This window comes from Podarcis vaucheri, assembly GCF_965113315.1.
Source record: "Podarcis vaucheri genome assembly, chromosome: 8".
NCBI classification, from domain to species: domain Eukaryota; kingdom Metazoa; phylum Chordata; class Lepidosauria; order Squamata; family Lacertidae; genus Podarcis; species Podarcis vaucheri.
In genome coordinates this window covers 76,000,288-76,013,741 of record NC_138766.1, presented here as the reverse complement: position 1 = coordinate 76,013,741, position 13,454 = coordinate 76,000,288, and the positions used below count along the sequence as shown (strand labels likewise).

General features: G+C 38.4%; 1 protein-coding gene across 4 annotated transcripts in view; it reads left to right on the top strand.

Annotated features, from left to right (window-relative positions):
• Positions 1-13,454, top strand: part of CSMD3 (CUB and Sushi multiple domains 3) — a 603,606-nt gene that overhangs the window by 399,547 nt on the left and 190,605 nt on the right. For all 4 annotated transcript variants that reach the window (XM_082235380.1, XM_082235382.1, XM_082235381.1 and 1 more), the window contains 4 exons: positions 3,903-4,019; positions 7,560-7,775; positions 8,442-8,630; positions 12,009-12,178. In XM_082235380.1, coding sequence (XP_082091506.1) covers positions 3,903-4,019; positions 7,560-7,775; positions 8,442-8,630; positions 12,009-12,178 — 692 coding nt within the window. The remainder of the gene's footprint in view (positions 1-3,902; positions 4,020-7,559; positions 7,776-8,441; positions 8,631-12,008; positions 12,179-13,454) is intronic.

The following is a 13,454-nucleotide window of genomic DNA, read 5'->3' as shown; positions in this document are numbered from 1 at the left end:
CCCAAGGTACCACTGTACATGTAATCCCATAGAAGTAACATGTAGCTTCCCTGACACTCTTCCATAAGTTAGAAGGCTGCCTTGGAGAGATTGTCATTGTGGGAGGTTGAACTCAGTGACATAGTTGTCAAGTCAGCTGTTCAAAGCTTTGCTACTCTAGCTGCAGAAAACCATTCTCCATACCTCACTTGCAATCATCCATGCCGATGCTACTGTAGTTAGGATATGTATCAGGATCTCTTTACTGAATAGAATACACTACCGAAGAGTAGAAGCAATGTTTTCTTATGCACCACATGCTTATAGTCTAAAAATAAACACTATTAAGGAGCTCTCTGTGAACAGTTTTCTCTGCTGTGCAATAACATTAGATATTGTGACAAATTTCTTCCTTGAGATGCTGAACTAGTGTGCAATTTATTAAGTAAATGAGATTATTTTCCCCCTTCTAAATGGCAATTGTCCACTGAATAAATATCCTCTAAAGACAAGATTGGGTATGTTTATTCTAGCCCATTTATGGATTCATGGCTGAATTCATTTTAATTCCCTTACCCTATTGGTTCTTCCAGAGTAATGTTTTGGGGCTAGTTTGGAATTGACCACTGGAGAGAGGTCTGTCCCTTGTATGAACTCAAAGTTGGATCCATTCCACTCAATTGTTTCCTTTAGTTAGACACTAGTTTTAATAAAGTGAGAATGTTTCTCGGCCTTTTGGCTAAGAACAAGTATAATTTTTCCTATAAGGCATGGAGGATTGCCAAGTCAAGGACAGTCTTGGAAGGAAATGTCTGGGTTTTGTAAACTCAGTGACTTTTAGAAAATAATTTCTCCCCAAGTGGTGGTAGGAGAGGTGGTAGAAAGTGGGCAGGGGTCCAGGGATTTGGTTTTCACTCAACTTGAAGCAGCAATAACAGGTTGCCTAACCCCATTTTGACAGCACTGGACTACCTGGTAATTGGATGAGGTTGAATTCATGTTCCAAACTGGCTAATAAGCTTTTTTTTGCCTACTCCATACTACTGTAATGCCTTTGGATTTGGTTCAATTCACCAAGGTCTCTACCAGCTAAGTAGGTCACAGTGGGAGGATATAGTGTAAATTTGAATGAGTGAGAGTAATGTTGATACACTGATGAGCATCTCATGACATCAAGTTACCCAGTGGAGGTTTACCACAACCAACTTCTCATGGATTGCTGGCTTGAGAGCATTTGACCCAAGGAATGCTTGTGATAAGCAAGAACACATTGTGTTGTTGATCATTTAGAATTTGATAATTTAACAAGGTGGAGAGCAGAACAATGATATCGGCCAGCACTCATCAGAGGAGTAAGGCTTCGGGCTAGTGAAGGTTGCAGTTAAATGGTTAATGATTATGCCATTCATGAATATAAGTCAGTAAAGTTCTTATAGCCATTTGCAAGTTGTATAGTTGTGCAATGGCACATGGTTCAGTGGATAGTAGCCGACAATTGTTTGCGTCCTGCTTCTGTTCATATGTATCCTTTTATTGCTGCATTTCCAAGACACATTTCACTTACCATCCTAAAATGGATTTTATATTTGGAATCAGTTAGAATGTATTTTTTAGATATTGAGTTTTTGGAACAGGAGTTGTTGCAATCTGATCCTTAGATTTGCTGCACAAGCACAAATTATTTGGCTTGGATGGGGAGGGGGACACCATTTACAAACGGCCCCACTAGTATTTTGCAACATATTTTGCTGCAGCAATGTAGCACTAGTAGGAAAATACACATGATCTGGGTTATAAGTGCACTGAGCATCCAGATGGTATTCTGGCAATATGCTTGAAAAATGGGTATGGCATTTTGCATAACTTAGCAAGTTTATATATATATAAATCACTGTAAAACAAGGTGAAATTCTCAGTCTTTATATAAAAGTTCATAGTCATTAGATTATGACCATATGCTATTAGTGTTGCTGGTCTAAAACAAGATGCAGTAATACCTCTAAAGTTCAAGCAGTCTAAACAGTATTGCAAAAGCCTTTGCACTATGGAATACTGGTTGGTCCGAACATATGGAGTTATTTTAATGTCTCTGCTATTTAGGTATAATAGACCAATACAGCTACTGTGTTTTATTTGAAAATAATAAATGGAGCTGGGATTTAGGAGCCAGCTAGGGATCTATATCAAAAATTGGACAAGAGAAGCAAATTCCAATTAAGGCAAAAGGGAATTATATTTTCAGTAAATGCTGTCATAGAAGATATTATTTCAAAAAGTCCATTCTCTAAGGCAGGAGCGTGGGCATTTGCATAGGCTTTGTGTTAGAATTGATGTATTAGAAATTCTTTAATCCATGAGAATGGGATGAGAGATGTGATGTGAGATGAGGGATGTAGATGAGCGGGGAAGAGTTAACATGGAAAGAATAAGAGAGTTTAGGAAATGAGTTACCGTACATAAAACTTACGCTTGTGTGGGGATGACTATTTATTTGTTTTTGTTTTTTTAAATACTTATCAGCTGCCTTTAAGGTTAAAACCCTCTCAAATAGTCTTACGAAATAAAATAAAAAACCTATGCAGATCCAACCTCTATTCCTAGCCAGTGTTCATAATCCAGCCCACAAATATTAAAATCTGATACAAACTGCAGCTAAAAGGTGTACCAGAGGAAAGCAACTCAGATGATCAAGGACCTTAAGCAGAACAGTTGAGGGAGCTGGGTATGTTTATCCTGGAGAAGAGGAGACTGATATGATAGCCATCTTCAAATATCTCAAGGGCTGTCACATGGAGGATGGAGCAAACTTGTTTCCTCCTCCTCCGGAGAGTAATACTCGAACCAATGGCTTCAAGTTACAAGAAAGAGATTCCAACTTTCTAATGGAAGAACTTTCTAATGGTAAGAGTTGTTCGACAGTAGAACGGACTGCCTCAGAAAATGGTAGACTCTCCTTCCTTTGAGGTCTTTGGATTAGGGTACTTTCCAATTCTACAGTTATCTGATTCCCTTGCTAATGTACCTTGGGATCTTTACTTCATGGCTTTGTGCTTGCTGCAGAAGCCTGCACTGCTATTAGACTGAATAAAGATACAGTGGTACCTCAGGTTACATACGCTTCAGGTTACATATGCTTCAGGTTAAAGATTCCGCTAACCCAGAAATAGTGCTTCAGGTTAAGAACTTTGCTTCAGGATGAGAACAGAAATCGGGCTCTGGCGGCGCGGCAGCAGCAGGAGGCCCCATTAGCTAAAGTGGTGCTTCAAGTTAAGAACAGTTTCAGGTTAAGTACGGACCTCCGGAACGAATTAAGTACTTAATCTGAGGTACCACTGTATATTGTTTATTTCCAAGTAAGTAAGTCATTGTCTGTGTGTTTCGATACACACCTATACTTTTTACTTTGTTTCAGAAACTTTAAAAACTGATTAGTGATATGGGACAAAAGAACCACATGTGCACAGCACGCAAAAGTGCTCCCTCTCTCAAGCTATTTCCAGCTCTCTTTAATATATCTTCCTCAATTGCATACCCCTTTCCTAGATAGACTTATATTGGTTTTTAGTATTCAGTGTGATTCTGAAATATAAATAATTTCCATTCTTATTATGGAAACATCCCCCCGCCCCAACTAGGAATTTTCTCAAATCAACCAGTATAATTAGCAATTCATTTTCTTAATACTTATTACCAAAGCTTCTCAACAATTAATTAATCATGTTTCCTTTCAGAGCACTTTGTGTAAATATTGGCTACAATTAGAGATTTGTCACCCAAGGGAACTGTTGGCACTCCCACATATAGGCTATTGTTTAAACAGAGATAATAGAATTTCAACTTGCTATTTCACATGCTTCGTTATAATATGACTGCCTGCGTTTATGTGCCTACTACATTTCTCTCCCCACCTGCTCCCTTTTCAGCTTTGTGTGGCGGAGATGTTAGAGGACCAAGTGGGACTATTTTATCTCCAGGTTATCCTGAATTGTATCCCAATTCACTGAATTGCACATGGACTGTTGATGTTACTCATGGAAAAGGTATAGAATTACGTTTTTCATAACCACAACACATTTTACATAATTTTCGTTCTAGTTTTGAGTTTCTATTTTCTCATGAAGTTCTTCAGCTGGGTGGTGGCCACAAACAACATCAAATGCAAAAGTTGACTTAATACGGGGCTGGAAACCACTTTCAGCCGGGAGGGGGGGCTCATAGCAGGTAGATCCAGAGCCAAAATGAAGAGGAGCAATAGATGCAGCTTGTACTTTTGCACCATAGGCGAAATGTAAGCTGCATAAAAGCCAGAGTGTTTCTACACACCTTCTACAGGGTGAGTCCTTTAAAAGAGGCCCCGTGGATACAGAGTACACATGTTCCATGGGGCCTCTTTTAAAAGACCCGCCCTGTATATCCACCATCAAGGAAAACAAGTTGAGAATATATTCCAGCTACTCAAAATCACACTGGGCAAAGAGCAGGACAGGTGAGGGGCTTGACCTGTAGAAAGTCCCATGGGCTGGATAAAGAGACCTTATAAATTAACTCAGCCTCCTTAGATTCTATAGCTTCGTGTAATAATTTTATGTATCTGTAATTCCCAGTTTACCCTCAACATACTGTATTGCTGAGTCAAAAGAGCCTCCTCGCTTTTGCTGCCCCATTTTCACACTGTGAATGTGGGGAGGCTATTTTTGAAGTTTTTGATGATGGGCTGGCAAATAACTAGCATGCAGGTGGACTGCCACTTCAACCTTTGTCCTGGAATTGCTCTGACACAAAAAGGACATTTGAGATCAAGGATTCCGGGTTGTTAACTAGAATCACTTTTTGTTTATATACATGGGGAATCCAATCAGAGGTTACCAAAATGCACTGTTCATACTTGCCTTGTGGTCTTGTAGTGAGCTTCATCCATCACTGCATTCCCGAGATAAACAACACTGTGACTGATAATGTAGGGACCTTACACACTTTTCTGAACAGCTGGAAGTTGAAGATCACTTTCTGCATGGCAGCTGACAGAATGATTTAAAAAGTCCTTCCCCACAGAGATAAGCCATTCATTTCAGTGTCTCTGACCACTGCAGATCTATTCCAGTCCATGTAGTGATATACTAGTGGAGGTAAATCACAATAAATGTAAATTGCTAAGCATAGCAACCTGATATAATTTGCTGCCAGAGTGAAGAAAATACTTAGGTATGAAAAGGATAGAACCCAGAAGGCCCTAATGACAGAGGGGCACTTTTTAGTATTATCTCACTGAATAGGCAAAGTAGAAATGTTATAGTCTACCTTTAGTTTAGTTTTTAGTTACATGTCCTTTCCCTTTGGTGCACCATGTCCACGGCAGCTCACGATAAGCATTAAGTAAATATCACATTATTTCAGAGACAATTATAAGACATGCTAACAAATTCAAACAACACCACCAGTAAACCAATTAATAATACAATAATGTTATCAAACATAAATCATGACCACAATCAGTGCTTTTTTTCTAAAAAAATGTTTAGGGGTACTCTCATTTTCCTACTCATATTGAAATACTGCCCCTCAATGAGGCCAAACTTAGATTCACAAAATGTTTAGGGGTACCCCCCCGAAAAAAAGCACTGATAATAATTATTATTTCTTAAATTTCTATAACGCCCTTCATCCAAGAATCACAGGGCAGTTTACAATATAAAAACATAAAGATACATAACATAGTAACAAACAAAAACAATATCCCCCCACAGTATAATGGTGATGGTGATAAATACATTATAAAGAGATACAACTCAGTAACTATGTAATTCACACTTGACAATATAATACAGTCAGAATAATTTGGTCAGAAGTGACAGAACAGATGAGGAAAAGCTGGATGTGGGAAGATGAATGAGTAAAGGAAGTACTTTTTTCAGATGGCGCAAAACTAAATTGTGGAATTTTTTCGGCCACAGTGTGCAGAGTTGCTTCAATTGACTGGCTACCCCAGTCTTCCGATGCACTTGCACTGGCTCCTAGTGTTGGAATTGCTGCATTCAGGGTGCCATATGTGATTAAGAGCCAGTGTGGTGTAGTGGTTAAGAGCGGTGGACTCATAATCTGGTGAACCGGGTTCGCATCCCCACTCTTCCACATACACCTTGGGCTAGTCACACTTCTCTGAAGTCTCTCAGAGTGTTTGTTGTGGGGGAGGAAGGGAAAAGGAGATTGTTGGCCACTTTGAGACTCCTTAGGGTAGTGATAAAATTGGATATCAAATTCTTCTTCTTCTTCTTTCTCCATTGTATCCTCAAAATAGCCTCAGGGTAGGATAAGACTGAGAAACACAGATTGGGCTAAATTAAGATCTGTGTGATGATTTGAATATGGACCACTCTGGTTTTCATCCAAATGGTTTATCCAACTGTTTCTCTTCTATTGTTCAGTTCAGTGGAGGACTCCCATGGATGGAAGTAAATTAATGTTTTATTGATTCCTCCTTTCCTTTTCAGCCCACCCCACCCCAAAAAGAAACTGTCCCAGAGAACTGGGAGAGCCTTTGGAACAGCAAAGGAGGCAACCCCAACATTTTATCCATTGCACTAGATTTCAATTGTGAGCACAGTCCATCCACACACTGTTGAAATATGAACCTAAGCAACAGGAAAATTAGATAGAACCTCAACGCTTTATCCATTACACCACATTACAGCTGTGAACACATTCCATCAAGACGTTATTGAAATACTTGGGAATTTTTTAATCAAGAAAAAGGTGTCTCTAGAACAATTGAGACACCATTTTCATGATTAAAAAATTCCCAAGTATTTCAATAGCGTCTTGATGGAATGTTCTCACAGTTGTAATATGGTGTAATGGATAAAACGTTGAGGTTGTATCTAATTTTGTCCCTTTGCTGAGATTCATATTTCAGTATCATTCCTGACAATATTGTTTTTCTTTCTTTGCTTAATACAGATGATTACTGCACTGCAGTTTAATAATAAAACATTTACAGGCATAGGCAAACTTGGCCCTCCAGATGTTTTGGGACTACAACTCCCATCATCCCTGACCACTTGTCTTGTTAGCTAGGGATGATGGGAGTTGTAGTCCCAAAACATCTGGAGGGCCGAATTTGCCTATGCCTGCTTTAGTACACCTCAGAACAAACTTGCCCTCAACTTGCATGTTTCACCAAATTCAAATGACACTGTTACAAAAAGCAATTTTAGTTTGGGAAGTTACATTTGATTGCCTTTAAAAAGGCAAACAAAACTCATTCATCGCTTCTGTAAATGATGAGCAATGGCTTCAGTGTAAGCAATCTTCGTCCTCCTACCCAGTCACAAAATACAGATTAACACATAGAAATGCATTATATATATGTATATATATATATATATATATATATATATATATATATATATATTCCTTTCCCCCTACCTCACACAAAAAAACCTGGGGGAATGAGAACAAGGGTAATGTAAGTTGTGTTTAATTTTCTGAGTCTGTTTGTAATGAAATGTATGAGTTTAATCAGTGATCTAATTGCTTTCATGTTAACTATGTGATATGTGAGTCTAATTTTATTTTTCTAATAGGAGTGCAGTTCACCTTTCACACCTTTCATTTGGAAGATCATCACGACTACTTACTAATCACGGAGAATCGCAGCTTCACTCAGCCTCTGGCACGCCTGACTGGCTCAGAACTTCCGTCAGCAATCAACGCTGGTCTCTATGGAAATTTCAGGGCTCAGTTGCGCTTTATTTCTGACTTTTCAATATCATATGAAGGATTTAATATTACTTTCTCTGGTAAGGCAGCAAAATGAGCTATTTGTATAAAGTGGAGGAACATTTGCTATTTCACTGGGCTTGATCTCGAAGAGGCAGAGGTGGTGGTGTTGGGAGAAAGCGACAGTCCAAATATATTTGTTATGACGAGTAACTTTCCTTACACTTCTTAAAAATAGACCTTACAATTGTTTTTGTTGTTGGTTCTGTAATAACAATCTCAGTTCATCTGCTGTGGCATTTTCAGTAGTGGACGCCGAAGAAAATGATAATAAACTGTAAAGCACATAATTCATTGGGAAAATCACACTGTATCAGAGTGATTTGAAGTCTAATTTCAAGAAGTGGGATTCCAAATGAGCCCATGAGGAAATTGGCCATGCTTTTATGCTGCACAGTTATTTTGGTTCATTTTACGTGTCAGACTCAGAGACATTTATAGCTCTTATAGGAATGGTAAGCACGCATCTCTCAGATGCTATGAGTGTTTATGGGCATGGTTTTTTAAATTGTAGCTGAATTGCCTATTTACTTATATGATCATTTATTCTGAAAATGTATCTGAAGGCTAAATTGTACCTGAGGCTCAGGTACAAATGTGTGCTTGTTATAATGCACAGGGTGGGTGATGAAGAAGCCTTTAATTCTTTTTGAAGCAATAATTTGATTTTTTTTTTGCCTCTGTAGAATATAATCTTGAACCTTGTGAGGATCCTGGGACTCCTCAGTTTGGAAGCAGAATAGGATTTAACTTTGGAGTTGGAGACACTCTAACATTCTCCTGTTCTTCTGGATACCGCTTGGAAGGGGCTTCAGAGATTATCTGCCTCGGTGGTGGCCGAAGAGTGTGGAGTGCACCTCTGCCCAGGTGTGTGGGTACGTGGTCAGCTGCTTTCATTTGCTTGTATGTGTAGTCATTGTCCATGGAGTTGCAACTATACCGCATGGATAAGCATGATACCACTCCAATTAGTTCTGAAACAATATAGCCTTTGCATCTCCCATGTCTTTTCACCTTAATTTGTCAGGTTTCTTGGTTCTATTTGCAGGCGAATGTTGAACCTGCAGTCAGTGTTCAGAGTAGGGAGATATACGCTTTTAATGATCTTCCTACATTACAAATAATGCATTTTGGGAGAGCTCCATCACAAAGACCTTTCACAACCCTTGAGATTTGCCTGGGGTAGAAGCTCCATAGCAGCGTGTGGGGATTATTTCATCTGGCAAAGTGTAATGTTTCTGCAGATGAAACATTTCCCATTGTGCAATACTGAATCCTACCCTTCGTTTTTAAATTTAAGGAAACATGAATCCCAAATCTAAGTTATCCACATTTTTTTCCATTTGATCTGGCTCTGAAAGTATGACATACCTATTCTTTCTGTATTGGGATTATACCACTAAAACTCTCAAAAGAAGAGGGGGTATTGTCTTAATCTCTCAAAATAGCATCCCTTTGTTTGAAATAATGAATGAGGTTCTTAGGAAATGGATTGTTGTGTTGTATAAAGATTTTTTCTTTGAGTGGCTTAGAATTTAGAAGCAAATTAAAACATTATACATTGTGAAATCTTAATTTTGCCATACATTTTCCTAATTAAGCCCCACAGATACATTTTATCCTTCCTTAATTTAAAATGTATTTAAAGCTCCTGGATAGAGAATTGCACTTGATAAAAGAGATTGTGCTCTACTAACAAATTTCCTAGGCGTGAGAAATGTCACCCTTGTACTGCAGTTTTATCTAGTATTAAGATGCCCATATGTTCCTACAGCCTTCCTGCATCACTTAGCTTCTTCTATGTGTGATATGGAACAGGGCCAGGATTCTCAATAGTTTTTTGAAATTTCAAGTTAATCTGTCAACCAAATAACATGTTCATTTGAGGTTTTCTCCATGAGAAAATAGTGCATGTTCAAAATACTGCCATCTCTCCTTGCACTGCTGAATCTCTGTTACAGTAGAAATCTTTGGGGATTTTGAACAACAATTTATTATGCAGAAATTGCAAAAGAGATACTTTTGCAGACATACCCTGTCACTTCACCTACCCAACTTTCCACCACTGTGATTGGTGGACAGGTGTTCCTCTTCCTTTCCTTCTGACCTATTAACACCCATCACACATTATCTCACTCACTAAGTTTTTTTGAAAAGAGTGGAAGGGCATTTCTTCTGCAGACAATAAATCCAAGGGCTAGGCCAACGAGAAACCCAGGCAGATGTCAAGTATTCCTCAAACAGCTTCTGCTCTTTTGGAGCCATTGACCTTCAAGCTATGAGTGTCCGGCACTTTAAGGCCCGTAGGATATGTAAGTGGGGAGGGTGCTTTGGATTTTCACCCTTCTTCCATTATGAGAACTAATCAAAGACATTTGAAATGTAGGGCTCAGTTTCAGTACTGGGACCTTTGTTTCAAGGAATCTATTGCCAGTTTTACACTCACATACAAGCACGTTGAGTCTTGAGATAATGTGCAAGCCACCACAGAATCCAAGCATGGCACAAATGGAAATGCAGTTTGCCGTTGCCATTGCAATTTATGTATCTTGGGATTATTCAAATAAAATAAAATATAGAACACTCTGCAAAGGTGTTGCAAATGGTGCTTCTTTGTAGCTCTTACCAAAAATGAAGATCTGGGATGGCACAGTCAGTAGAACATGAAACTTGATCTCGGGGTCATGGGTTTGAGCCCCACATTGGGCAAAAAGATTCCAGCATTGAACTAGATGATCCTCATGCTCCCTTCCAACTCTACAGTTCTGGCTAGTTCCTTTTGTGCACCAGCCCACAGAGTGTAAGGAAGAAGGGGTACAATGTTTCACACTCCAGTTAATCAGAGATTGTGCTGATTTATGACCTAGCTCTACTTTCTGCATATATGTACATGATGAAAAAATGAGAGGGGGAACCAGGTTTAAATATTGGTGGTGTGTTTTCATGTGTAAGGGGCAGTTGCTTGTTCCAGGATCATCAAAACATTATTTAATCAATGTAACTTCCATGTAAATATGATTAGGATAGGGTTCCATGAGTAGATTAGGTGTTTTTTCCAGAACATAATGTACTATTGTCACCCTGGGCTAACTGATGAATGTAGATGAAATGACTTTTTTCATTCCAACTTTTTATTGCCTCTCATCATAATAAGATTATTAAAGGTGATAAAACCTGCCATTTTCCTTCCTCCCTCCCTCCCTCCCTCCCTCCCTCCCTCCCTCTATCTTTCTCTTTTCTTTAATTGTGGGTTAGACCATGCATATCACTTAGTTACACTACACTTGCAACGTGATTTCTTTGTTTTTAATAAAGTATTCACAACTTTCATTCAATCTTAATGCAGTTTCTGTATGGAACTTGTTTCCCTCTGTTATTTTATTTGGTAGAATTATTTTTGCTCCCTTTGATTGCATTGATCACTTTTGAATAAATCTTGGTTTTCCATCATTAGTTATTCCACCCACTACTGTGCTTCATTTTATTGTATCAACACTGGAGATGATTTATTCTTCCAAAGATTGTATAAGTATTTCCCAAGGCATTGTTTCAGGTTTATTGCCCTGTTTTCAGAAATGTCTGGAAAAATGAATAGAGGTGATACAAGTGGAGCAACAAAATCAAAGATAAAGATTTCAGAACAGAAAGTTTAAATAATTAGTGTGACTAATAATAATGTACAAATATAACAATTAGTACATAAACATATGGAGACAGGGGAAATGTGTCTCGTAGATCAGAATCAGACATTTATTTTTGTCACAGAACTTTAGATAGCGGCAAATGTATATGATATGCTATTTGATAGTATTTACACTTCCCACATAAGTGAAATGTTTGATGTTCTTGTTGGCTATTTGCAGTATGGTAGCGCTGCAGAGAGCTTGCTGGGGAGACCATGCATTAAAAAGGGACTCAAAAAGTACTTAAACAAGGTTTTAATAAGAAAAACAAAAACTCCATTTACACTAATACATCAACAAACAAACAAGACCCAACCACCAACCCATCCCCCAGGGTAATGGGAAAGCTAGGTGCTGCTCCTTATATACTACACAGCTTAATCAATACAACTCAGCAGCACCTGCTATGTTTCACAGCTGTAAAGCTGGGTCTCATTATTTTGCTCTGGCCTTTGCTCTGGCCCCTTAAAGACATACACATTGGGTGGAACAATGATGAACCTTTACATGTAAAGAAACCATTCAACAGTTCTCTGTTGAGCTATACCTCGAATTCTGTTTTGCTTACAGCTGAATGTGGAGCCTCTGCCACAAATAATGAAGGGATTTTGCTGTCCCCCAATTACCCACTCAACTATGAAAACAACCACGAATGTATCTACAGCATTCAAGTGCAAGCAGGAAAAGGAATCAACATATCTGCCAGAACATTCCATTTAGCACAAGCAGATGTTCTTAAGGTACGTTGTGATTTTGGGCTGATGTATTTGTTATCTCAAAACATATATAATTCATCTGGTTATCCCACTGTATTAAAGGCAACCAAACATTTAACTAGAGTGGATACCTAACTTTACATCACCACCATTATCATTATATGGACCATTACATACTTTTCTATAACCTTATGTTTACAGGAATTAGTTTATTGGTTTATTGATTTATTATATCGCCAGTATGAATCTTGAAAACAATTTTATATTTGTAGGCAAGTAATAGTAATCCGTATTTGTATTTTTGTGTGTTTATTTGCAAATAAATTTATTTGCAATTTGATGAATGTAAATTTAAAATAATAATAACCGTAGTACTAAATAATAATAGTAGTAGTGATAAATTCTAGTGGGATTATAGTCAACTGATGTGTTAAATTAATACCTATGTAACAACTACCTGAATCTTCTTAAACATGTTTCATTACATCCATTGTAACAATATTTCAGAAACAGTTTATCTTCTTCCTCCATTTCACAGATAGTCTTTATCAGCATTTCAATTTGCTTAATTCATGAATTAAGTTGATAAGCCAATTTCGTTTTTGTTGTTCGTTTGTTGTTAACTTTTAGTTATTTTCTTCTTCTCATTGGTAAGCTATAATGCTATTAGGCCACATCATTTTCATGTGTCCTAGCACAGTGTCACATATGTGTTTCACTCAAGAATGTCTCCTTCCATATCCTACTGAAACTCATAATGCAGTCTCAATTGCACACAGTGAAAGGCTTTGCGGTGGGGCTCATTGCCCTTCCATTTTTATTGGAGTACAACTCTCTGCATAACTGAACAGAGGCTGGCTGGGGCTGACAGGAGTCAGAGTTCCATAACATTAGGAGGGTCACAGGTTCACTGTTATTTAAGCAATTACTGAAAGAACCCTGTTGGGTCAGGCTGGAAGACCATCTGGTCCATCATTCTGGTCCAAATATGGCCAAATAGATACTTACAGAAAGCCCATGATCAGGGAACAAGAGCCACAGCTCCAGGGTTTTCCACCTGCTGAAAGGAAACCAGTCTTCTTGGTGAACATGGTGATTTTCGTAGGTTACCTGGGGACAGGACTTCACAGGTACCATTAGATAAGTGAGTGGGAAGGAAATGGGATTGATGGAGGGTGATTGCAGCTGAGATGCATACCAAGAATGGGAAGGGGGGCAGTTGCACTTATTTTGTAATTCAGCTGAGCACATAAGGACTAATAAGTTTCTGTTACATGCTAGTTAACCGTTGCAAGTTTGG